This window comes from Lemur catta, chromosome 3 (assembly GCF_020740605.2).
Source record: "Lemur catta isolate mLemCat1 chromosome 3, mLemCat1.pri, whole genome shotgun sequence".
NCBI lineage: Eukaryota > Metazoa > Chordata > Mammalia > Primates > Lemuridae > Lemur > Lemur catta.
In genome coordinates, this window is record NC_059130.1 from 14,000,994 (window position 1) to 14,028,420 (window position 27,427).

The following is a 27,427-nucleotide window of genomic DNA, read 5'->3' on the forward strand; positions in this document are numbered from 1 at the left end:
ATCTCAAATAGACAACTAAGTCAGAGGCTGAATTATTTAAAACGTAACTTGGAAAGGGAGTTTGCAGGAAACTAGATTCAGATTCTGATGGTCATTATAGATTACTACCAGCAAAAGCTACTAGGTTTGAGCATGTTCTTTCAGGACTCAAAGTTATAAATTCCTAGAAATTAAAGATCTAAAAGATGAATAAACAGTTATCAGCAGCCTAATTATCCTTACTGAGACACCAACCAAAGAAACATGTTACTAAAGTAAAAAACCCTACATAGGATATAAAATAAAATACCATTTTAAAATAACTTTTTAGTTTTAAAGATAAGTTTTAATGATAAAAATTACTACAGTCTTACTTAAGCATGTCTCACATATTTTATGTCCATTAGGAGTAAAATAATTCAACTTAGTTACCTTAAAAATTACTTCCTTCCTTATAAGACTATATAAGGTACAAACACAATTCATTAAAATACATAAAATGAAAGCAAACGTGGTGCGTGTACCATTGGTGCTGTAAAAACCTCATTACATGAGCATTTCTGGAAAAGGCCCATTTTATTTAAGCAACATACTTAAAATTTTAATTTTGGTAGACACATTTCTAATGTATATTATACACTTTCCTGATTCCCCAAGTAGAGTACATTAAACTCTTTCTTGGGATTCTGGGTCCTCATCATGAACATCAATCATATCAAACTATAATGCAGTGTTTCCATTAGAAGTTACTGAAGTATGTGTATGTGTACTTTCTTGATCTAACAGTAAATGATTTCGTACTGTTATACAGTCTCTAAGTTTTTGTCTGTTGTTCTGCCTCCTTCTACCTCTCAGGCTATAATTCTAATACTGTCATGTGCTTATTGCTAACAGCTACATATCCCAACTCTGGAAAACAATCTGCTATAAACTGGGAAACCAGATTAACAAATTTGTTGAAATTAGTCAAATGGAAAGAAGAAAGAAGCTCTAAACAAGGGTCTGAGCCTAACCAAATTTTGGAGGGATCAGCTCAGCCATCATTTCCCAAATACATCTCCTTTCACAGAAGGAAAAAAAAACTAAAGCCCAGAGAGGTTAAGCCACTGACTAGCAGCAGAATGAGGTTCGAACAAAGGTGACATGACTCCCAAGGAAGAGCTCCCTCCAATGTGTCATCTTTAAGCAGGCACCTGCTGGGGGAAGGACGTCCCAGCTGAGAGAAGTGAATGAGTTCTGGTGTACAGACAGTGTGACTTTGGGAGTCTGGAAGCTCTGCAAGCTTTCTTCCTGATTCCCTGCTATGTTCTACCTAACTGACATGGCTCTCTAGACAACGGAGTGTAAATCTGGGCACAGAGAAGTATTTAAATCCCCAAATTAAAGCTGTATTTTATAATATTCCAACTGATGTCACCATTCATGGAAAATAAACCTTTTGCAGGCAGCAGCTACTCAGTCACATGCCTTATTTTATACTTTATATTCTAACATTTAGTGAGACTAAATCTTCTTTTCCAGCAGAATTAGAAGATCCTCCAGGTCAAGGTCTGTGTCATACCCCTCTCTGGTATCCCTTATGGCACCCTGAAGAGTACTTGGCACATAGTAAGTGCTCAATATTTCTTCATGTGATTTTTGGCAGCACTACCAGGAAAGGTTTAGGGCTCTGCACAGATGGAGTCTTCTGTTACTCACCATTTGGCCAAACATACTGCTTTGTGGATTTCTTCCCATTTTCCCCCAAAATTCTTGGACACCCACAGGCCATTCTGAAAGATTATAAATGACTTATCAAAATTCCAGCTTTATCCTGTGCAGCTGCTTGTATGACCTTTAATAATTCATATCCAATCATTCAGGACAGTAAAAACACATACTGAAGTCCCATCAGAACTGCCCTAGCTCTATAGACATACACATGGTTTATCTGGGGCCCTTCGGGGTCTTAGAAGTTCAGAATAACAAATGCATATGAAGTGCCTACTATGTGCCAGGCACTGTACCAGACGTTGCACTGGGGATACAAAGATGAATAAGACACACTCCCTGCTCTCAAGGAGCTCACAGTTTAACAACGGACATAGATAAGAAGAAAGTTCTACACAATGCAGTGTTATGGAAACATGATCTAGTGCAGAAATGGGGAAAGGAGGGCCAGTGCACCAGAGATAGTTTCCTGATGAAGATGGCTGTGCTGAATCTTAAATGATGAGCAGTGTGACCAAAATAAGGCAAGCAGGGAGATGAAGTGTTATTGCACAAAGATAGACTAGTACTAGCAAAGGCAAAGAGGTGATAAAACACTGCAGTGTGTGCAGGGAGCTAAACGCCGCTGGACATTAATGGGGTGCAAATTCCAAGGTGAGCACATGAGAACTGAATGCTAGGGAGAAAGGCAAGGGCCAGCTCATGGAGAGCCTTCCTTCCATGCCATGCCAAGAAGTCTGGGTTTTATTATATATGAGGGACTCTCAGGAGGAAGGTGCTCTAAGCAGGAGAATGACAGTCAGTTTCACTTTTTTCGGTGGAATACTTGGATAAGAATGGGAAAGATGGATTACAGAGGGTCCTGAGGTTCTGAACCTTATCCATGAGGAATAGGCTCTCCAAGAACTTAGAAGCCAGAATAGTAGAACTGGATGACTTTTCCTGTAGGGCAGGATAGGAGGAGGGGTTGTGTGTGCGTATATAAGTCAGTCACTCTGGGTTTCTGGTTGGAGTACAGGATGCATTGTGGTATCATTAACTAATATAAAGATTATGGGAAAAAGAGCGTGCCTGAGAGAAGAGCAGGGAAGTAGTTCAGTTTTAGACTGATTGGCGGTGCCTATGGGACATCCAGATAGAGATATCCAGTGGGCAGCAGGATAGGAATCTGACACCCTAGGGGAAAGCCAGGGCTAGAGGTAAGGACTGGAGAATCTTACACATTGTAAGTGGTAGTTAGATGGTAAGAGTGGAAGAGATTGCTCAGAGTGAAATGAACAGTAGGCATTTAAGGGTAGGGTGAAAGGAGTTTAACAAAGAGACCAAGAAGGAATGGCCAGATAAGTAGAAGGACCAAAGGGAATGATGACACAGAAGCAAAGCAAGTGCAGTCCCCCAAAGGAGGGATTGGCTAGTACTTTGAAATGTAGCGGAAACTTAAAAAGGTAAAGACTGACAATGTCAATTACACTGGCAACACGTGCTTACTGAGCTCAGCTTCAGTGGAAATGCGACAGAGATGTCCTGGTACAGCTGCAATTAAATGCAGATGATCCAGGCAGAGTTTATCTTCAGTGCTCCCCTACCCTCACCCACCATTCTCCTTTAACTCTTCCTCCTCTGGCAATATTCACCTCCCAGCATTTCTAATTTTTCTAATTCTACTTATAAAGGCAAGAAAAGGTCTGATATCACTTATTTGCACTTTAGTACAAATTGGTCCATTTTCTCCATCCCAATTATTTGTACTTCAAAGTTACCCTTAATTGGAAGAAATTTCAGGTATAAAAGCAGATTGTACCTGTCTCTTCCTGAGAATAGCCCTGCTTTAGTAACCTTGAGATACCTGGCAATGGAGATGAAATGGTCAAAGAGGAGATCTGTGGTTCTGTCCTTTCCTGTGGAGGCTCTTTGCTCCCTTATAGGGCCTTCAGCTTAAGCTGCTGGTGGCCGATTTCCAGGAATCGTTGTTCTGAGATCTGAAGCCTACCCCCACCAAGCTAGTTTCTGTCTTCTGGCCCCCATTGGCTAAGCATAAATCTGACCCTTCTGGAGCCCTCCAGACTCATCTGCTCAGAGACCTCCTCACAGAAGGCCCAGACACAGACTCCTCCTCCAGGGCCGTTCACCCTCCCTACGCCACCCCTTTGCTCAGCCTGACTGGTCCCCAGCTGATGATCTTGTTTCTGTCCCCAGTCAGTCAGCACAACAATGGCTCTCAAACTTCAGTGAGCATGCTTGGCTGGGAAGCTTGTTAACAATTTTAGCCATTCTGCAACCAAAAGTCATCAATTTATTCTATCTGGATTGGGGCCTAGGGATGAGATGTGGATCTTAAACCAGTTCCTCAGGTGTTTCTGTCTGATCCTGTTGCTTAGAAGCCCACACTCTTAAGAAATAAGATGAGAGACAGCCATATAAACATAAAGTATAATTATGACTAGTACAGTCTAGCAACTCAGCCATTTGGGCCCTTAACACCCACAATAAAGGAGACTAGTCCTCCAGGAAAGGAAAAGCTGAATGTGCTCCTCAAGGGACTCTCAGCAGAGAGGTGGGAGAGTTAGGGAGAGTCACTGGTTCCTGAGGAAAGTACAGGAATGCAGCGGTGGGGGTGCAGGGATTTGAAACTTTGGATGTTTAATACATGAGTGTCAAAGACCAAAATCAATATCCTTTATAAAGTGAGAAACTAACAAAAAAGAAAAATATTATAAAGATGTGGTTTGGTCACAGGGAAGGAACAATAATAATATTAGGAGTTTGACAATTTATGCCTGTCCCTTGCAGCACAAGAATTAATACATTAAACTGGTTTCTAGTTCATTACTCCAAAAACACACATTATTCACTTAAATTATGACAACTAGACATCACACTTACCTGGAATAGATAACACATGGAAATCATGCCCTTTACTAAATAGGACAAAAAAAGCAAAAATACATACTTCATGGTATAAGAAGACATTAGAAAGAAGTCTAATATATAAGAATTACCTGCAGGGTCCTTTTAAGACAGTGTATTTCTGAGACTATAAAATACAAATGTAAGCCAAGTTCCTCAACTGGACTTACTTCAGTGCTGAGGGCTAAAAGATAATCAGAATTCTGAGGGCTATACATCATTTGAGTGAGAAGATGAAAAGGGAGATCTGTCTGAACAAAGTTCTTTGCAAAATCTGATGATCTGAAGATTCTTCCTCCACTGCTTCCTCCAGACACCTCTGCTGTTAATATCACCTGATCAGAAAAAGGAAATATCAGATTCAGGATACGATACTATAAACACACAGGAAGTTCTTGCACCATTTTCACCAGACACTGGCTAAGAAAATTTTAGTTCCAAAAGTAAGAAGAGTTATAAAAACAGATTAATTGCTCCACTGCACAAGTCTTATTCTATCAAAAAATAACCTCCTGAATTGAGCTAGTGCAGCATACCTGTGAGTCTGAGCCTGGTCAGTTTTGAGATTAGTCAGTTTCCCAAAAGACTAAAATGCTGTTTTAGGGACACTGTTAATGCTAAGCAATTGCCACATAATTATGAAGGGTTTTGGTGCATCTTGGACAGGGGCCAAAAAAAAAAAAAAAAATAGAAATCTGTGTGCTGAATTCCATTCTGATATGATCAGCATTAAATTATGTTTAATTTTTAAATATAACAATACTAAACTGAAATATGTTATTGTGTACCACTGGATCATTCTGATACTAACATCTGACAGCCCTGCGTGCGGTTATCAAGCACAAGCTTTACATATGCAAGAATGAGTCTCACCTTTCCTGAGTTCTCAGGACCAATAGCCATGCCAAATTCAGTTCGAATGAAGGTATTATTGATGAGATTTGTAATGTCCTTAAAGTTCTTTCCATAATCCTCACTAAGTGGAAGAAAAAAGAGAGCAAATTTAGAGTGCAGGGGTCATGGATATTGTTGGGTTCCTACTCAGCTTTCCTTCCCCCCCTTTCTACCAACCTTACCTAGATACTCACCCCTCCACTGGATAGTCACATTCCTAGCTCTAGAGGGGGCCTGATTAGTCTGAGGAAAATTCCACTTCCCACCCCCATCACCACCAGTGATGGGTTCAGGAATGGGGAAGTGACCCACATTGAGCCAGTGAGAAAAAAGGAAAAAATCTGGGGTCTTTTAGGAAACATATCTCCTTACACTTAAGAGAGCCACTTGATGAAATGGTCTGTCTTCCTTTAGGCGAGTGGTTCTCAACCAGAGTATTTTTGTCCCACAGGGAACATTTGGTAATGTCTGGAAACATTTTTTTTTTAAGAGACGGGGTCTCACCCATGCTAGAGTCTAGTGGCACAACCACAGCTCACTGAAGCCTCAAACTCCTGGGCTTAAGCAATCCTCCTGGCTTAGCCTTCTGAGTCTGAGTAGCTGGGACCACAGGTGTGGGCCTGACGTGGAGACATTTTTAATTATCACAACTCAGGGTTGAGATGCTACTGGTATCAAGTGAGTAGTGCCCAGTGATGTTGTCAAACATCCTACAATGCACGGGACTGTCCCACAACAACAAATAATTATCGGGCCTCCAAAAATGTCAATTGTACCAAGGTTGAGAAACCCTGATGATGTAGAACATGAAAACAAAGCAAAAAATTGCTATCATTTTGTCACAATGAGAGCACAGCTAAAGTAATTCCAGAATTCCTGAGAAGCAAAGCCTATGACATTGAACTGAACTGACCCTGAAGTCTGTCCTTCCTCTATATTTAGTTATATGAAATCAATAATTCCCTTATTACTCAAGCAAGTTTAAGTTGGGATCTCTGCAAAATGAAGCCAAAGCCTCCTGACTAATCTTTCAATCCATAGTACTTATGATAAAGCTGTAAATCACTTAGTAAGGGTCTTGAAGTACTTCACCCCAGAGGTTGCCATCCCTAGGCTCAAGTCTCTAACAGATGCAATACACGCAATACTGCTAGGAAAAACAAACTTACTATTAACTCTTGGGTTCTCAAAGCTTTCCCCAAAAGTTCATTCCAACAATACCTTTTAGAGGTATTTGAATCCATGTATAGATTTTGGAAAATAAGAGCAAAGAAATTGTAGCTAACTCCGACAGGTTTAATAATATGTATAGCTCTCTTAAAACACAATACAGAATGCTAAATCTTAATATTCCTTAAATTTAAGTAACCATTACTGAAGACCACTGTGCACTGCAAGTTATTGCCCATAGATAAATGTAATCTGCAATTGTAGATGCATGTAATCATGTATGCATCTGCAATGCATGTAGAATACAATCATGTGCTTCATAACAATGATGTTTCCGTCACCAAAGGATGGCATATACAATGGTGGTACCCTAGGATTATGATACTGTATTTTTACTATGCTTTTTCTTTGTTTATATACACACATAATGTTTACGTACATAATACCTACCATTGTGTTACAATTGCCTATAGTATTCAGTACAGTAACATGCTGTACAGGTATGTAGGCTAGAAGCAATAGGCTATACCAGGTAGCCTAGGTATATAGTAGGGTATACCATCTACGTTTGTGTAAGTGCACTCTGTGATGTTCACACAGTGACAAAATTGCCAAACAATGCATTTCTCAGAACATAACTCTGTTGTTAAGTGACACATGACTGTACATGACTTAAAACCATGGTACAAGTTTTGGCAGCAGCCTCAACAAATAAACAACCACAGAACCACAGAACATGAGAGATGGAAGGGGTCTAAGGAGAACAACTTGTCCAACTCCCTTATTTCACAGATGAGGAGTTGCAAGGGGGAGGAATTCATTAAAAGTCAACTAGTTAATTAAGGGCAACATTGAAACTACAGTGCAATTCTCTTAACCATCAGAACCGAACTAGAGAGTTTTTCCCTTATAGACTAGGGTCTTATTCTATCTTGCTGGAGCTTGTCACCTGGCAGTAGAGACCGCCTAAGAGGAAGCTGGAGACAGGAGGAAAGTATCCACGCATGTACCTGTATCTGATAACACGTAAAAGCAAACTACATATGTCTTTAAGTTCAAATGACTCTTCCCCTCCCTTAGCACATACACAGAAAACCTCTAGATAAATAAAATAGAGATTAGGCACCATGCAACAGATTCCTATATTACCCTTTCTTTGGCTTTGAAGCAGAAGGCCAGCGCTTATCTTCCTGACGGCTGGCCAAGAGATGTACATAAACAATTTCTAGCTCTACAGTGTGCATATCATCAACAGCCCAGAAAACCTTCCAAAGGGGTTGCAGCAGCTTGATTATCGCTAGTTTACAAATCTTCCCTCCTTCATGACATCCCCAGGGAACCCCTACAAACCTGTTGGCAAGCCTGCTTGCTTTTTAAGAACTTGGCACAACAAACACATCCCTGAGCTTCAGAAAAAGAAACCAGCATGAACGAAACAAAAAATCACCTGCTACAACACTCGGGTACTTGAGCCAGCTAAACAAATGTAGAAAATAAAATGGACTAGTATCAACTTGCTGGGATTTAAGTAGGGTTCTGTCAAGGCCACTTTGGGCCCAGGGATATATTTTAACATAATACTTTATTTAAACACACCTTTATTTTCTATCAGTGTACGTATCTGCATATAACATACATCATGAAGAGGAAATCAATGAAACATCTTGAAAAATAAATCTACTTTTCAAATTCCACATGACAATAGAGTTATGAACAAGAGTCAAAGGATAACTAAACGATTAAAACCATCTACTTTAGAAACAAGTCTTTTTAATAACAATTCTACACATCAATCCTAATATCCACTCTTTCTAGTTACCAAAAATAAATGATCACTTTTGCATGTATTCATAGTACAAACATGCACAAGAATATGCACATGTTTATAACTCAAGAAAATAATGCTAAAATACAAATGTACTTGGAATAGAGCTTGTCTTAGTCCATTTGGGCTGCTATAACAGAATATCATAAACTGGGTAGCTTATAAACAACCATAATTTATTTCTTATAGTTCTGGAGGCTAGGAAGTTCAAAGTCAAGGTTCCAGCAGATTTGATGTCCGATGAGGGTCTGCTTTCTGGTTCACAGACTGCCATCTTGTCACTGTAACCTCACATGGCAGAAGGGACAAGGCGTCTCTTTTATAACAGCACTAATCCCATTTATGGGGGTTCTGCCCTCATGACCTGATCACCTACCAGTGGCCCTACAGTCTAATGCCATCATATTGGGGTTTAGGATTTCAACTTATGAATTTGGGGGGACAAACTTTCAGTCTATAATAGTCTTCTCCTGGTTACCCGCCCCCCAACTTCATGTCCTTCTCACATGCAAAATACATTAATTACATCCCAACAGCCTCAAAAGTCTTAACTTGTTCTAACATCAGCTCTAAAGTCTAAAATCCAAAGTGTCATCTAAGTATCATCTAAATCAGATATAGGTGAGACTCAAGGTATGATTCATCCTGAAGCAAATTGCTTTCCAGCTGGGTACTTGTGAAAGCAAACAAGTTATGTGCTTCTATAATAAAATACAACGGTGGGACAGGCACAGTATAGACATTTCCATTCCAAAAAGAGAAATGGAAAGAAGAAAGGGGATCCCAAGTAAGTGCAAACTACAAGGCAAACTCCATGAGATAGTAAGGGTTCAAGATAATCCTCTTTGGATCCATACTCTGTCCTCCAGGCCCAGTGGGTGGGGGTCCCTCCTTCCAGATCCACTGGGTTGGGGGTCTTGCCCTGCAGCTTTGCTAGGCAGGAGTTGGGCCCCCAAAGTTATGGGTGGCCCTATACCTACTGGCTAGGTGGAGGCTGTCTGGCCCATTGAAAGCAAGTTGATAGTCCCCTCTTTTGAAACTGAGGAGGCAGCCTTGCTTATCCTTGAATTGCCTTCAGGACCCTTCTTCTCATGTCTTGAAGGATAACACATGTTTGCAGTTGAACAGCTCTATGGGCCTGTCCTGTCAAATCCAAGAAGTCTAACAGCCTTCCCTCATTCCTTCCCTTCAGTTCAAACTGGCAGTTTTCTTGCTGCAGTGGCTGATTAAGTCCACAGTTTGTACCCATACTAATCTCTTTACCAAACTGGTTCACTTGGCCACATCCTTAGTATTTAAATTTTTCTAATATGGATAGATTGAGAATTTTAAGAATCTTTAAGTTCTGTTTCCATTTCGCTTAACAATTCTGTAGTTAAGTTATTTCTCTCTTCTCACATTTTACTATTAGCAGCCAGGAGGAGCCAAGCTACATCTTCAACACTTTGCTTAGAAATTACATCAGCTAAATATTTAATTTCATTGCTTGCAAGTTCTATCTTCCACAAAACCCTAGAACACGAACACAATTCAGCCAAGTTCTCTGCCACTTTATAACAAGAATTGCCTTTTCTCCACTGTCCAATAACACATTTCTCATTTCTGTCTAAAACCTCATCATAGTGGCCTTTGTAGTCCATATTTTTATCAACATTCTGCCATGGATTACATGGTGTTCTCTAAGTTTTCTCTGCAGCTCTCCTCTTTTCTGAGCCCTCACCTGAATCACCTTTAAAATTGCCTTAACAGCAACCTAGGTTCTAGCACATACCTCAAAACTCTTTCTGCCTCTACCCATTCTCTATTTCTTTTGTTCATTTTGCCATGATTAAGTCACTACAAATTTTAACATAAAAGCAAGAAGGATGATGGCAAACTCTCAAAAATAGATATTGTTTTGTAGTTTTCACTAATTGGGAAAGCTTCTATAGTTGATCTTCATTTTTCATGGATTCTGTATTTGCAAACTTGCTTACTTGCTTAAATTCATTTGTAACCCCAAAATCAATACTCATGGTCCTTTCACAATCATTTGCAGACATTTGCAGAACAAGAAAAAATTTGAGTCACCCAGTGCACACATTTCCAGCCGAGGTCAAACAAGTGATACTGTGCCTTCTTGTTTCAACTCTTATACTGTAAACACGTATCCTTTTTGAGGTCTATTTAGTGCCACGTTTTTACATTTTTGGGCTTTTTTGATGATGATTTTTCTGTTTAAAATGGCCTCCAAGTGTAGTGTTGACATGTTGTTTGGTGTCCCTAAGCACAAGATAACTTTGATGTGCCACATGGGGGAATAACATAGGTGTTAGACAAGCTTCTTTTGAGCATGAGCTGTAATGCTGTTGGCCATGAGTTCAATGTTAATAAATCAACCATACATATTAAATAAAGGGTCCTTAAATAGCAACACACATAAAGTTATGTGCTGATCATTTGTTGAAAATGAATGCTGTGACAAAAGGTTTGCAGAAATCTAACCCTATATTTCCCCTAGGAGCAAGGTTTCAGTATTCACTAATTTAGTGTTCATGGCAATTTTATAGAACATAACTATTGTGAATAATGAGAACAACTGTACTGAGATTTGCAGTTAAAAGATCAATAGGGAGAATGTAGCTTATTAAAATGTGCCCAAAGAATCATATACCAGAAACAACTGTCAGGTAAAATTGGCAGAATTTGAATTCATAATAAACTTAATTCCTAATACTTCAGTCTTTTCCCCCCACTGTCTGATACTTTGTGTTTTTTTATTTTAATATTTTACTGTGCTTTATCATTGTTGGGGAAGGATGCATGTTTTCTGTAGCAATTTTGAAAACACAAGTAGGAAAATAAAGAGAGTAAGATATTGCAAATAAAATCACAGAACTTCTAATTTGAAGGAACATGAGTATATATCTGGGGTCTTTATTTTGCTTTGATTGATAAGATAACTCTAAGTGTGTAAAAGTGAAGTAGCATTAAAGGTAAAATGCCTGCTGAGTGCAGTGGCTCATGCCTGTAACCCTCCAGCACCTTGGGAGGCCGAGGCAGTAGGATCTCTTAAAGCCACAAGTTCAAGACCAGCCTAGGCAACATAGCGACACCCTGTATCTATAAAAAATTTTTAAAAAATTAGCTGAGCATGGTTGTGTGTACCTGTAGTCCCAGCTACTCAGGATGCTGAGGCAGGAGGAGCACCTGAGCCCAGGAGTTTGAGGTTGCTGTGAGCTATAATTGTGCCACTGCACTCTAGCCTGGGCAACAAAGTGAAAGCCTGTCTCTAAATAAATAAATAAACAAACAAACAGACAGTCAAATGCCATCATCATACATTTTAATAAACTTTTTCTTTCAAAAAAGGTGAGAATTTATCTATTTGACAGAACTGGAGTAGTTACTGTCTGCTCTAAGGATTCACTACAGATACAAGAAAAAAGTGTCCTTGCACTTTCTGTCTGATTATGGCAGCCAAGATTGAATAGAGGAAAACAGGGGAAAACATGGAGAATTTTTGCAACTCAGGAATAACCTTGTACATGTCGAAGAACCTGTTTTACTCCAAAGAAGAACCTAAAATGTGAGTTTACACGAGAAGTGTCGGGAAATATCCCCGACCACCCTCACCTGTTCTAGTACACTTGTAAAAGCTTAAAAGTTAAAAAAAAAAAACCAGGAAAATATATGTTATAAATGGAATTTATGCTAACCCTGTAACTGAAATATGCAGTCATTGTTAATAATCTCCTGTAGTGAAAACTGAATTGAGATTATCATTTAAAAAGTTGTTACATAAGGCATCTTGAAGAAGCTGGTTTACTACACTTAGCAGCACCTTGCCCATTGTGTACCTATAAGTTAAATCCTGAAAAGTAACATTCTGAAAAACTTACATTGACTATGGAATAAATTGTGATGTAAAGTCTCTTAGAGATTTCCTTATTAATTTCCTAAATGTAAGCAACTCTCAATAGGAAAGAAAACCAGAAATAAAATAGCCCAGTAGTTTGTGTGGTAACTAGATACAAAATTTTGGTGTAAAACAATGTTTATATTTGCTTCACAAAGTAGATCGTACCATGAAAAGTTAGACTCAAGAGGTCATAAAACAAAAAGATGCAAAATACCTTTTAGTTGCCAAAAATCAAATTACCATCTTAATAATAGCTAGTTTATTTCCTTAACTCAGTATTTCCAAAAGCGAGAAAAATGTACTTTACAGTCTATTCCATAAATATTCCTTAATAGAGAATCAAAATTTATACTATTCAAACATGGTTCCTTTAAACTGAAGAGAGATATATATTTTTATTATCTCCCAAATCCTTCAACAAGTCTTTTTCACATTCTAGAGACAGAAGTATATCTCCTCTAACTCACTACAGGCAACGAAGACAACTTCTTTCTATTCTTGGGTGCCTTCATGCCATACTACACAGAGCAGGTGGCATGTGATTAGATGTCTTTTATTTGAATCCCAAATGAAACTGTAACCATATAAAATTTAGTGCACAAAGATAATCCAATAAATAATTATTAATGCTATGAAAAACAAGTCTTCAGAGTGGATTCAATAGGCTTTTATCTTATTTGTAATTGGGCAACCACAGCATATTCAGGACCCATTTTGATCAAACTGCTCCCTCCCTTTCCCATTTCTGAGGCAACAGGTGCCTCTTGGCTGGTGTATTCAACAACACGAGTCACTTCAGGTCAGCCCAGCCCAGCTGGAGAGGCAACAAGGCATATTTACAGTTTCCACCTAGACTCTGGAAGAGGGCATAGAGTTGGTTTCCACTTCATAGCAGGAAAGAGATAATGTTCAAAGTGACTGTGGTTAAAAAAAAAAAAACCCAAAACTGCTGTGCAACACGAAGAAAAAGTACCTTGGTAACATTATACTATATCAGAAACAAATAGCATTTCTCTCTAGTAAAGTATATATCAGGAAAGAGGGGTTTCTCACATGACTAGACAAATATAGCCTGAAAAAGGGCTGAGTCAGATGGTGGTGGTATTTAAATAGTGACATAGCAGTACTGGTTCTTCTTTCAGTTTTGGTCACCTTAAAGCACACACAATATTGAAAAGCAAAAGGATTGGGGAAAAAAGTCATGAAAACATTTTCATTTTCCATGGGCCTGACTCAGAAACCTGTTAGGTTCAATCCTAGCCACATGATTAAAGAACAACGTAGAGAATAAAAAGTAAATTCAGAAGGCAAGCAAAAAAGTGGTTGAAGCATTAGGTATAGAAGATAATTCAATCTGGAGAAGGAAGAGTTTTTTTTTTTTTGTTTGTTTGTTTTTGGTGAGCAATGGAAGACAAGAAGAGTTTAATAAATAGCCTTCAAAACATGTGGACATCAATCAGAGAGGAGGTTTTCATTTGCTACTAAAAAATGAACTGTGCCGGGCATGGTGGTTCACACCTGTAGCCCTAGCACTTTGGGAGGCCAAGGCAGGAGGATTGCTTGAGGCCAGGAGCTCCAGCTCAGCCTGAGCAAGAGAGAGACCCTATGTCTACAAAAAAAACAGAAAAATTAGCTGGGTGTGGTGGTGCATGCCTGTAGTCCTAGCTAATCAGAAGGCTGAGGCAGAAGGATTGCTTGAGCCCAGGAGTCTGAGGTTGCAATGAACTATGATCACGCCACTGCACAGAGCGTGACCCTGTCTCAAAAAAAAAAAAAAAAAAAGGGACCAGAAATGAGCATCCCCTACTACACAAACACATATGATATTTATCAAAGCAATATTAGTTACAGTGAAAAAAATTAGCTACAACCTAACTCTCCAATGGAGCAATAATTAATTATGTCAATCTAAAAAAAAAAATAAAGGGTGGGCCAGGTATGGTGGCTCATGCCTATAATCCCAGTGCTTTGGGAGGCTGAGGAGGGAGGATGGCTTGAGGTGAGGAATTAGAGACCAGCCTGGGCAACAAAGGGAGACCCCATCTATACAAAGAATAAAAAAATTAGCCAGGTGTGGTGACATGTGCCTGTGTTCCTAGTTACTTGGGAGGCTGAGGTGGGAGGATTGCTTGAGGCCAGGAGTTTGAGCTGACAGTGAGCTATGATCACGCCACTGCACTCCAGCCTGGGTGACAGAGAGAGACCCTGTCTCTTAAAAAAATAAAATAAATGAAATAAGTGAGGGGTTACTAGTACAGGGGATGGTATGAGCACTGACCAATCAGCATGGACGCAGGTCATAATGCCAGGTGTTAGTAACACTTGCATGTTGGCAGGGGCTGAGGGGGTGAGCATTTGTATAAGCTGTGGAAGCATTTGCGGGCAGGCAGTCACTTTTTACCAACTAGCAAGGAAGGCTTTCAATTCTTTTCTTTTCTTTCTTTCTTTCTTTTTTTTTTTTTTTTGATACAGGGTGTCACTTTGTTGCCTGGACTAGGGTGCAGTGGCATCGTCACAGCTCACTGCAACCTCAAACTCCTGGGCTCAAGTGACCCTCCCTGCCTCAGCCTCCTGAATAGCTGGGACTACAGGTGCACGCCATGATGCCTGGCTAATTTTTTTTTTGTAGAGACAGTGAGGTCTTGCTATTGCCCAAGCTTCAATTCATTTTAACAACTGGTACAGCAGCACCAGTACATGCTGGCTACATGCCATCCCTGGCCGTTGGCATGGTGGCCGCTAACAGCACCAGGCTCTTATTCCATGCCAGGCACTGTAGAGCATACCTCATGACATCACTGAAGTGGGCATTGTTATCATCTTTCTTTTACAGATGGTAAAAAAGACTTAAGAGGTTCAATGACTTTCCCAAGTTCATTCTGTTTGTACTGAGAGTGCTGAGATTCAATCCCTGGTCTACTTGCCAACAAAACTTTGCTGCTTTTTGCCGTTCTGCGTTGCTTCCCAAGACTACACAGCTATATAACAAAAGGGGATGATCAAGACAGTAAACATTAAGATTACACTTGGCTACATGGTGAATGTTTTCTTTCCTTTAAAACTTCCAAATGTTTTATATTATTATGCTGCTTGAAAGTTAAATTGGTAAGGAAAACTGTATCATAAGGAGAGATTTCATAACAGCAAGGATTCTTAAACAATGGAAACAGTTACTGAAATAAAGCTATAAGTTTTTTTATGCATTTTCCCCTCCCCAAACAGGATACTTTTCATCTGTCTGAAATGGTACAACTACTGTTCTAACTGAATAAACAAAGTCACCTATTATAGCTCTTTCTAGCACCAAGACTCTACAATACATTGTCAATCTTATATGAGACAAATAAAAAAAAATCAGTCTAAAAATTATAGAGAAGCTAATGCATTCATTCATTCATTCAGTTGATATCTACTGTCTGCCTACTAATGTGTCAGTCATTTGGCTAGATGCTGGAGAACCCCAAGTTACTCAAGAACTTTGCTTTCATGGAGCTTACACAGCAATTTCAAGATGGAAATTCCTTCTTGGCTTAGAGGTATATGTTACCTATTTTTAAGTCAACATCACTGTGTTGAAGAGCAGAAAGCTCTGGCTCCAGGCCCAGGCAGGAGCAGTCAAAGATCAAACCTACTGGGTAAGAAGAGAGGTTGGGCTGTTCTACTTCAGAGCTTCAACACAGGTTAACTCCCACCCAGGCCAAGATCAGCAGTCATATAAAGAACCCTGAGAAAGTACCATGACTCCTGGGAGATACCCTGACCCTCGGGCCGTTTCTACATCATCTATTGGGATGTCATTATTTCTTTAGATCCATTGGGTAAAATGCGATAGACACAAACAATTGAGAAGACAATCAGCAATTCCTGGGAGTTAGCTGGTCTTGACTTTCACTGTTAAGGAAAGGAACCTACTATTTAACCAAGCTGTACCTTTGAGAAGACAACTCTACAACTTTGTGAAATGTTACAATATAGGTTATGGTTCCAGAACATGCGCTACCACCGTCATTACCAGTGTGAACACTAGAAGGCATTTTGATAGGTATGACCTGAGAATCTCCTGCTTCTCTAGAAACAATCTGTTTAGTCCTCAAAATGTTATGTAAATAATATTTGCTTGGAAGGTATAATGAGGATTTTCATTTCAGGAATGCAAAAAAACACTTTGTGCTTATAATAAATATAAAGATATTTTAAACTCCATACTACCTTCCCACAAATAAATATTCATTTAAATTAACATAAACACATACCCTTATATACTCTTCCTTCATCTTCCTTTATCATTCTGACCCTTAGTCAGGTCAAACTAACTTCCTTGGATTTAGGTCCCTTGTCATATTTCTTCAGGTTGCTAGGTAGATATTAAAAGTGTGCTGAATGTGGCAGTCTGGTGAAAATTTAAGATGGCTGGAAAAATCTTTTCAATCACCTTAGACCCCATCAAATCTAGAAAGGGGGGACCTTACCTTCTCAATGTGTGGCTTAGTCAAATAACCCTCACATATGTTATTGCTCTCACCTTCGATATAGCTTGGACTGTCCAAAAGTCATAATTACCAATGGTACATGGAAGGTAGTCAAGACTAGAATGACCTGGAGAGAGACAAAAGCATTCCGTAAATGAGAAAGATATTCCAATTACATGCTGATATGTGATGGGATTAAGTCAACACCTGAAATATTTTTGATAGTCCTACTTTGTAGTATCCCTTATTGTAATATATCCTAAAATCAGGAAGGATCAAGTTACTAGGGCTTACTTACAATGATTCAGGAAGTCCTCAGCTCATTTTATTGCAATGATCCCTATCACCTACACTTGAAGCAGCAAGGCAGAGATACTCAAATACATATTTATAATAGAGCAAGGATTTAACTATTTGATATCCATATTATCTAAGATAGTCTCAGGCAAGAACCATCTCTTTTTTTCTGCTTATCGAGGCTAGACTAGTGTGGATGTTCTTATAGAGGTCACTATGTTACTTTTATTTATCTGTCCTTTTCCCTGCTGTTAGTTTTCTATAAAATTCATTTTTAAATAATTATTTTTCTACAGAAAAATATGCAGGAGGAAATGATTCTGGATAGATGAGTACAATAGGGAGCCTAAAAAAGCCATATAATAAGAAATCTTAGAGATACCAACTATTTCAGATAAAAGGGTAAATCAGAGAAATTAGGATATAACTCAAACTTTAGAAGACCCTAAGATATGCTTAAAAAATTCTATTGGAAGTTTAAAAATTAATTAAAATAAGAAAAAAAATTTTTTTTTTTGAGACACAATCTCGCTCTGTTGCCCGGGCTAGAGTGCCATGGCGTCAGCCTAGCTCACAGCAACCTCAAACTCCTGGGCTTAAGCAATCCTACTGCCTCAGCCTCCCGAATGGCTGGGACTACAGGCATGCGCCACCATGCCCGGCTAGTTTTTTTCTATATATATTTTTAGTTGTCCAGATAATTTCTTTCTATTTTTAGTAGAGACAGGATCTTGCTCTTGCTGAGGCTGGTCTCAAACTCCTGACCTCAAGCGATCCACCCGCCTCGGCCTCCCAGAGTGCTAGGATTACAGGCGTGAGCCACCACGCCCAGCCAAAATAAGAAATTTAAGATTTACTTTTCAGCACCAAATTTTATTTCTTTAGGTTTCTGATAAGCTATCATGTGCCTCAATGTTATGACACATCCATTACCAGGAGACACAAAACATTGCCCTGCTCTTGTTCCAGCAGTATAACAACAAGCCCTGATTTACGACCTGGGGCCAATGCATCCTCAGCTGACCCTCCTAGTGGGAGACCATCTACATACTAGGAGGGACAAGGAGCTGAATGACTCTCCTTCTGCTCCCCGAATCCTGGCAGTACTTCCTTTGTGGCAGGGACAACGACACCAGACGGAGCTGAACAACCATGACCCCATGGGCACCACAGTCCTTCAACACAATTGTAGAAAAGGACATAGGAACAATACAGTTTGAAGGAAAAAGGACAAGATGTGGAAGACACATTTTCTGCTTCTACACAGGAGTTTTCATAAGTATTTAATATTATGGGGTTCCCTTCTCAGCATATAGCACTCTCTTTCCTATTTCTTCTTCTTGCCCATTTTGATGCTAAGCTGCCACCAAGGACTAAAAAGGTATCAATCTTTCCTACTAGGAAAGAAGGTGGTCTCAAGATATTCCCAGTTCTAAAGCAAAACCGTACCTGAAAGTCTGTCCTACAAACATGCTTCTGCAATTGAGGTTGAAGATGGTTTCAGAAAGTAATGATATTAGGTGCTTAAACTCCCAAAATCTACATCATTATCTTGCTAGGCTGAAATAACAGACTCAAAATATAACTTACCCCAGTGCTATCTCCAACCCAGGACAAGGATACTGAGCCTCTGAGGTCATCAAACACATGCTATAAGGAAAAATAAAATAAAATAGATTTAGAAATGATATCTACACTCCTTCAATTTTTCACTTCCTTGAGTAATTCAGAACTTCATTACTGTTCAGAGTAATTAAGTTCATAATTATAAGGGGATATGGATTCCCAGAACAAAATTTGGGAGAGGAGGGATTTAACTACTTAACCTGAATCACAAATAACTTGGAAATATATTCTCTCTCACACGAAGTAAGCCAAGCAGATGAGTTTTCTTCATTGCACCAGATGGGGAGATGGAATAATCTAATTGCTTTCTCCAAAAGAACTAAATATAAAGATATAGCAATGTATTTTTAGAATGCTTTAAAACAAGAGATCATAGCCCACATTGACAGACATAATTGTAACCCAATCAGCATAATTTAAATTTTTCTGGGAAGCCTTCATAGTATAGCTGAATAGTTAGTAACTGGATTCCTTTTGCTTCTAGGCTAACTCAAAATGACAAGGGGCAGAAGCAAGAAGCAAATGCCCTTGTTTCACCTTTTTATTTAATAATAATAGCAATAATAATAATAATAGAACAATTCTACTAGAGTTGTAGTGGGAGCAGGGAGACAAAAAAGGGAAAGCTCATATATTGTATCCAAAGTATGGTAAGCATGTTAAAATACAGTTATAGTAATCATTATAGGTGCTTTCAGGTTTTGTTTTTCAAGCACTTTTTTTTTCTACTTATAAAATAATATGTAGTCACTATAGAAAATGTAGACAATTATAAGGAGATACAATAATAAAAATGTCATTTATAATCCTACCACACAGAGATACTCAAGCTTAACATTATATGTCCAACCTTCTAGTCTCTATCATTTTTTTAACTGATAAAAAAATAAAAATTCCAAAGAGGCAATACCTGTACTTGGTAAAAATGTCTAACCATACAGGAATTACATACTATATACAGCATATACAACAAAGAACCTTCCCTTTTTTGGGCCACATGCTCACCACCCCAAGCCCCATTCTTCACAGGGTTTAATAGTTTAGTATATATTTCTACTAAATGTTGATGATTATTCTTTTTTCTTAAGACTTATATTTTAAAATTTAAAAATTTTAAACATGCCCTGCCTTCCCAAATATGAGCAGTTCCGTACAAGCAGAGGATGTAACTTCATACCTCTCAGTGCTCCCTGTGCCTACCACAAGGCTACTCTGCATACTTAACAAGCATTTGTTGAAAATGATTATATATCCTTCCCAACCCACAAACTCAATCTCGAAATAGAGCATGTCTATAAATGGTGAGATGCCAGCTATTTAGTCACTACTCAAGCCACCAACCCCAACAGAGAAGTCTAAGGAAACAAAACTCAAAACATGAACTACTTTGCTTATCTTCTAATTTTTTCTTGTGGTCTTCCTGAATGGGCCTCTAAATTTTACCTATGCTATTTTCCCCTGGACTATAAGCACCTTTGAAGTCACAAGAATCTCTTTTACAATCTCTGTAAGTGATACAATCAGTGTCTTGCACGGGGCTTGCTCAGTAAATACTGGTTCACTCTCAAACGCTCAGCACAGCTTCTCATAGCCTCTGCAGGACAGAAAGGCTATTCAGACACATAGACTTGCCAAGCATCTGAGAAAAAATAGGGCTGCTAGAGACACCTGGAACCAGAAGCTTAACAAGTGACATAGAAGTGTGTCTTGTAGTATAGTTCACAATGAGCAAGACTGCATGTTCTCTTGATTGATGATACAGTGTCTGAAATTACATCAATGAGTTCCTTGAGGAGAAGCCGGAATATCTAGCGCTATCACAAGCACCAGACAGACCACATGGGCTAAAGGTAATCTAAACATAGGTCATCTTTCCAAGGAAGATTCTGATCATGACGACTGATGAGGATAAAAGAAAAATTCCATCAACTATGGCAATGGAGTTCATGGTTGTCTTGATCAGACTATAAGACAGTCTTGAGCCAATCAGGACCTACAACTTTTACTTCTCAGGCGATTCTCTATAAACCTGACCCAGTCAGTGCAGACTAGCATGACCCACATTTTCCTATTGCTCAATCACAGAACAAGGAGTATTAATGAATAGGACTGGAGAAAACAATATCTGGACCTCACACAGGACCAGGAATAATTCCTGTTCCCAACAACCACAGTAGAACACCTCATATTTCAAGGGAATCGGGTAGCATACTCAGATTCATCTAAACAAGCTAGCAATTCAGCTTCACCTAAACAACTGAAATGATAATTGACCTTGTTCATCATCCAGAGTTTCTTTGGAAATGTAGGCCAGATTGAACTATAATTGTGGTTAACCTTCCCTCCCAAGCCCCCCAATAACCAATTAGCATTTGCTTTTGAAAATGTATGAATTCATCGCAAAACTCATCCACCTACAGCAAAGGTAACTGATTTTTATAACATTTCTGTCTCTAACATTTTTATACTGGTAAAAGTTAAAAAAAGAAAGAAAGAAAAAGAAACCAAGTCTAATAGCAGACCAAAGCTCAACTGGAAAGAAAACATCATATGGAAAGGAGATAAATCCAGGAAAGGTAGGGGACCAAGAGCACAGACTCAATCCTGCCCCTTCAATGGGAGAAGGAATATGCGTGACAACCTGGTCATAGTTAGGAGACAGAATTCACAAGAGTCAGCACAAAGCCTTCAATTCTAACCCCTAGTCATTTATCATATTTGACACAATGCCCATGTCATTCTACAATGTGGTGGCATCTTAAGTCTTTCAGGATATATATTACAGTACTTTTAACGACAGCAACAAGAACCTTGTCTGCCCCCCTCATTAGACCTGAAGCCCATCTGGTGAAGGGATCAAGCCTATACATTTTAGCAACTAATATATAGCATAGCATATGGTAGGCACTCAATAAACACTGAATCCATTTTCTTTAAGAACTACTTGTGAAGCTCTAAAAAGGAGGATGATGAATTCAAAAGCTAAGGCCAGACCCACTTAATTTCCCCATGACAGAAACGAGTATGAAATGTAAAAGTTCTATTCTGAGAGGACTTCTGCTCTGGGCCAAGATGGAGTGACAGGGACCTGATTTACCCTCCCATCTGAAACAACTAATAAAAAAACCCCACAGAATGTATGAAACAACAGCCTTCAAGATCTCCGACATCAGGCAGTGAAGGACAATGACCCCAGAAAGATAGGAAATGAACAAAGAGGGCCCCACAACTGCCCTAGTTTTCTGCCTGGGGAGAATTTTCAGGCCGTAGGTCAGGGAAGGGGAGCACAGGCAGAGCCCAGAGGTCTCCCTATTGAAGAGATGAAGCTGGTAGTGTGGGGAGGCCAAAGAGGCCAGAGTTGGCTACAGAGGAAAGAGTTGCACAGACAGAGAACTCTGGAGCTCTGTAGCTCTGTAGCAGGGGCTCCCCAACCACCCACCAGGTCTTCTGGAGGAACACTGGTTAGCACACAAACTACCTACGGCCAGGAAAGAATTACCTGAAAGGACTGGAGAGAACAGTATCTGGATCTCACACAGGACCAGGAATAATTCCTGTTCCCAACAACCACAGTAGAACACCTCATATTTCAAGGGAACTGGGTAGCATACTCAGAAAAGTTTACCTCTGTAGTGAAGAAAAATCAACCCTAGACTAAATGCTGTTCTGATCCTGCATAAAAGAGCTTTATAAGCAAGACCGGAAAGGATCAAACTGTTTCCAAATGACCTGTGTCCCACAACAAAGTTCATGAATATTTGTAAGAATACAAAAAGATCTAGCACCAAACAAGATAAAATTCACAATATCCAACATTCAATCAAAAACCACCAGGCACGCAAAGAAAACAGGACCCATAAAGAAGAGAAAAATCAATCAAACTGACTCAGAGATAATACAGATAATAGAATTAGTAGACAAGGGCATTAAAACAGTTATGATTGTACTCTGCAAGTTAGAGAATAGCTTGAGCATATTAAATAAAGACATACAAGATATTTTTAAAAGACTCAAAAAGACTTGTAGAAACGAGAATTACAATGTCTCAGAAGAAAAATAACTGGATAGGAGAAACGGGAAATTAGACATTGCAGAAGAGATTAGCAAACTTGAAGATATACCAGTAGAAACTATCCAAAGTGAAGCACAGAGAAAAAAAGACAGAAAAAGTGAATAGAGAGAGCATCACTGAGCTGTAGAACAATTTCAAATAACCTAATAAATTAATATATGCAATTGAGATCTCTGGAGGAGGTTGGGGGGAGCAGGAACAGAAAAAAAAAGAATAGTTGCCAAAAATTTGCCAAATTTGATGAAAAGTATACATTCAGACTGGGCATGGTGGCTCACGCCTATAATACTAACACCCTGGGAGGTCAAGGCGGGAGGATCCCTTGAGGTCAGAAGTTTGAGACCAGCCTGAGCAAGAGTGAGACCCCATCTCTACTAAAAATAGAAAAAATTAGCTGGGCCTGGTGGCACATGCCTGTAGTTCTAGGTACTCAGGAGGGTGAAGCAGGGGGATCCCTTGAGCCCAGGAGTTTGAGGTTGCTGTGAGCTAGGCTGATGCCATGGCACTCTAGCCCGGGCAACAGACCAAGATTCTGTCTCAAAAAAAAAAAAGAAAAGAAAAAGAAAAAGAAAAGTATAAACTCAAAGATCCAAGAAGCTCACAAACCCCAAGCTCAAGAAACATGATAAAAATGATAGCAAGGCACATCATACCCAAATTATCTAAAACCAGTGATAGAGAAAAATCTTAAAGGCATCTAGAAAAATGACATTGCATATGGAGAAACAAAGAATGATAGACTTTTCCTCAGAAATAATGCAAGCCAAAGGATAGTGCAGCAACATCTTTAAAGTACTAGGAAAAGACTGCCAACTAGACTTCTATAATCAATGAAAATATCTTTTAAAACTGCTGTTTTCAAAAAATAAATGTTCTGTTCTGCATTTGTCCATTGCTCTTTGGCATTTTTGATAGCCACAAAGGAGGGACTAAACCAGGCAAAAGATCTGAAAGACAGCTGAAGTCTCATCTTTCCACGTAAAACCAACTATTCTGGCCCCCAATTGTCACAGCTCAAAGTGATCTCTTCTTCCTAGGTATTATATTATTTTCACAGCACTTAGGGACATTTCTTCTACATATATATTTGTATGCCTCTCAAATTATGCTATGAATTCTCAATGGCTGACACTATAATTTGGTATTACACATCAGCACTAGCACAAGGACTTATATATATTAGGTACTCCACAAACATCTCCATAAAAGTTTATTCAGAAATTCCAACTACTAACATTACTGATCTGTATGTAACCTTCCTTCTACCTTGTTTACTACTGTTACAGTAAATAATGGCTGAATAGGGTTTATTCCTGTTCCCTTACAGCCAGCCAAAACACTGTTAAACACTAGAATGTGTTCTTTGGTGTTTACACATGTAATGGTGACCTTACTCCTATCCTTTCCACCATAGTTACCATTAACTCCATATAGTTAAAAACTACTAAAGATGCCCTGACACCCAAGTGTTTAAAGGCATTGACTATACAGAAGAGAAATTCAAAATCTGAGTATGAAGAAATAAATGTCTGAATGCTGAGATTTAAGCAGAGCTTACAAAGGTGGAACAGATACAAGCAATAGCAAGATGGTGGCAGAAGGTAACTGTGCAGGTAGAATAAACAGTAAGATATATCTAGGAGTCTTGAAAAATTTCAAAGGGTAACACAAATGAAATCTCAATATCACCAACTAGTAAAGTGCTGAGTATACAGTAGATGCTACGAAGTACTTGTTAAATAAGAACTTCGAGATCTTATAAACAAAATTAAGGTTGAAACAAAAGGAAAATAAAAATAGAGAAAAGGAATTACGTTTGAGAAGACACTTTAGGAACAGTACTTCTGCTTGAAAGATCCAAAGAAAGCTGAGATGAGGCCACAGGATCACTTACTCAGACAGGAACAGTTTCCAATGGTATACGGAGCTGAACATAATCAACCAATAAATTATGGTTCAGTTGTTCTAATCAAGGCAATGGAAAAAGAATAAAAGAAATATGAGCAGAGGATAAAGCTTTGTGGCTAGAAAGAAGTGAAAGACAGAATAATTCCTTTAGGAAGAGAAAACTAAAATCCCAGACACAATATCACCAATGAATATTCTACAATATTAAAATACTGAACCACAAAAAAACATTTAGGAGTAGGGAGTCTAGCCAACAGAAGGTAGAGTGAATGTCTATCTCAAGCACTGTTATAAAAAAATATGTTATGTGTTAGCTGTATAAATGACAAATCAACTGGAGAGTGTGGAGAGAGTTGAAGCATGTTTTACTTTTGGTAAATAATAGCTGTGCTACTCTAATGTAGTATGCCTAAGAGGTAGATTATTTAGCAAAAAGATAACATCATCTGGTCTAAGGAGGCAGCAAATATATGATCTAGAAATAGGTTAAAATGAAGGAAAACTATATAAATATGTCGTTTCTCTAATTAACAATCCAAAAGCCAGTAACCAGAGGAGCCACAGAACAAATGCAGTAATTCAGACTACCTAATCATGTCCTAGGGTAGGAACCTCAGAAACCAAGAAGTTTAAGACCAGTTGGGTAAAATGTCAGCTTGAGTCTATCAGGAACAGATGAGCATGAAATTATATTGCTGCTTCTGGAGAAATTTATTAACCCTGTGGCACAGTTACTGGTACAGGAATAGATAAGACAGATCAGTGAAACAAAACAGAGTCCAGGAATGGATAAGGTTTCTTTTAGAATATGACAAAGACAGCACTTCAAGTTAGTAGTGAAAGAACATTGGAAAAACTGGCTGTTTGGAAAAAAATAAAAAGCTGAATTCCTCTCTTCTTGCCACTGCCAAATAAATTACATATAGGGCAAATATTTACATGTAAAAAGTTAAATTATAAAAATACTAGCAATATAAGTGAATATTTTAATAATCCTAGAAGACCTTTACAAAAAATCAGAACTCATAAGGATTTACTTTGACTATATTAAAAAATTTAAACAACACCAGAGAGAAAGTGGAATGAAACTGGGAAAAATTATTTGTAATATAACAAGGGTTAATATAGAAAGGGTTACAAATCAATAAGAAATAGGCAAAGACCTGAAAACAGGCAAAGGACATGAAGACACAATTCATAAATGGACATAGAAATGGCCAATAAACATATGAAAAACTATTCAACCTCTAAAAGAAAAGCAATTTGATGATATTTTCACCTTTCAGACTAGCAAAGGTTAAAAATGTATCCAGTGAGGACATGGAGATCAGAGCACCCTCCTGCACGTGAGTGGGAATATATAAACTGCTATAATTTTTCTGGAGAGCTATTTGGTGATGCAAATTAGAACTGAGAAATGGTGGGACACAGTGGCTCATGCCTGTAACCCCAGCACTTTGGGAGGCTGAGGCAGGAGGACTGCTTGAGGCTGGGAGTTTAAGACTAATCTGGGCAACACAGAGAGACCTTGTCTCTACAAAAAGAAAAAAAAAAAAAAGAACAGAGACTGTCCACACCATGTGACCTCACAATCCCACTCTTAGGAATTTATCATAAGCGGATAGTTACATACCTTTACAAAAGATGTTATATACCTGGATGTTTATTGCAGCTGACAAATACTGAGTATTCTCTATGTGTCATCTTCTGTATTAGGTATCTTACACACATTATTATTTAATCCACATAACAACCCCATGAGATATTACTATATGCATACATTATAGATGAAGACTTGAAGATGTGTTAAATAAATAATCTTGTGCTATAAAAAAATACCACTTGGACAAAGTATGGTGAAACTACAAAAAAAATACCAGGTGCTATTAAAAATGTGTCAGGTATTTACTGACATTGAAAGATATTTATAATATATTGAGTAAAAGTCTGGTTATAGAATGCATGTAAAACCATATGTGTATATTTATGGTTAAAAAACATCTGGAAGGATGCCCTTCACAATATTAACAGCAACTGTCTCTAAGTGGTAGAATTTGTGAGGATGTATTCTTCTTTATGGATTTTCTAGAGTGCACGAATTACTCCCATCCCACCACCAATTAGCAGGAATCATTTTTTAAAATAAAACTATATAAGTAAGCTATTTTTAGCAAAAAATAATATACGAAAAAAGTATATATGAAAAGGGTGGTATAAAAAGTACACATAGATCATTAGATCATGTCAGTTTATTCTTATTTATATAACACTGGCTAACAGATGTACCAGAAGGTTACAGGATAGGTCAGAGAGCTCCTGCTATACTGAGGCACAGTAACATACGTGGTCTCGATTTAAGACTTCCTATTGCCATAACCTAGCATCATTACCCACTGATAACTAAACTACCTTTTCAGAGTCACATTCAGAGCCTTTTGTCCATTACCTGGTGAACCGAGTGATTTCTGGTGTCCCGGATGGTACCAACAGCCATCTACCACCCCCAGTAGGGGAGCTCTGGGCAGCAGGGAGTCACTGGCTGGCACTTACAGTTGCCATCTGACTGTCAAATAGGTTTTCAGGAACTCATGTTAGAAAGTAGAGACAGCTTGTACTACCTTCTCTGAAACACACTCACCTAGAGAGTTTTGATGTAAGACTCATCCATC

At 38.6% G+C, this 27,427-nt stretch overlaps 1 protein-coding gene and 1 non-coding gene across 3 annotated transcripts in view; one reads left to right on the top strand and one right to left on the bottom strand.

Moving 5' to 3' along the window:
• Positions 1-27,427, bottom strand: part of SORT1 (sortilin 1) — a 66,911-nt gene that overhangs the window by 25,273 nt on the left and 14,211 nt on the right. For both annotated transcript variants that reach the window (XM_045546716.1, XM_045546717.1), the window contains exons 2-6: positions 18,743-18,802; positions 16,909-16,982; positions 5,470-5,572; positions 4,767-4,931; positions 1,678-1,751 (exon numbers count right to left, since the gene is read on the bottom strand). In XM_045546716.1, coding sequence (XP_045402672.1) covers positions 1,678-1,751; positions 4,767-4,931; positions 5,470-5,572; positions 16,909-16,982; positions 18,743-18,802 — 476 coding nt within the window. The remainder of the gene's footprint in view (positions 1-1,677; positions 1,752-4,766; positions 4,932-5,469; positions 5,573-16,908; positions 16,983-18,742; positions 18,803-27,427) is intronic.
• Positions 11,843-11,970, top strand: LOC123636275. Its single transcript, XR_006734467.1, has one exon. It is a non-coding gene; the product is annotated as a small nucleolar RNA SNORA31 (small nucleolar RNA).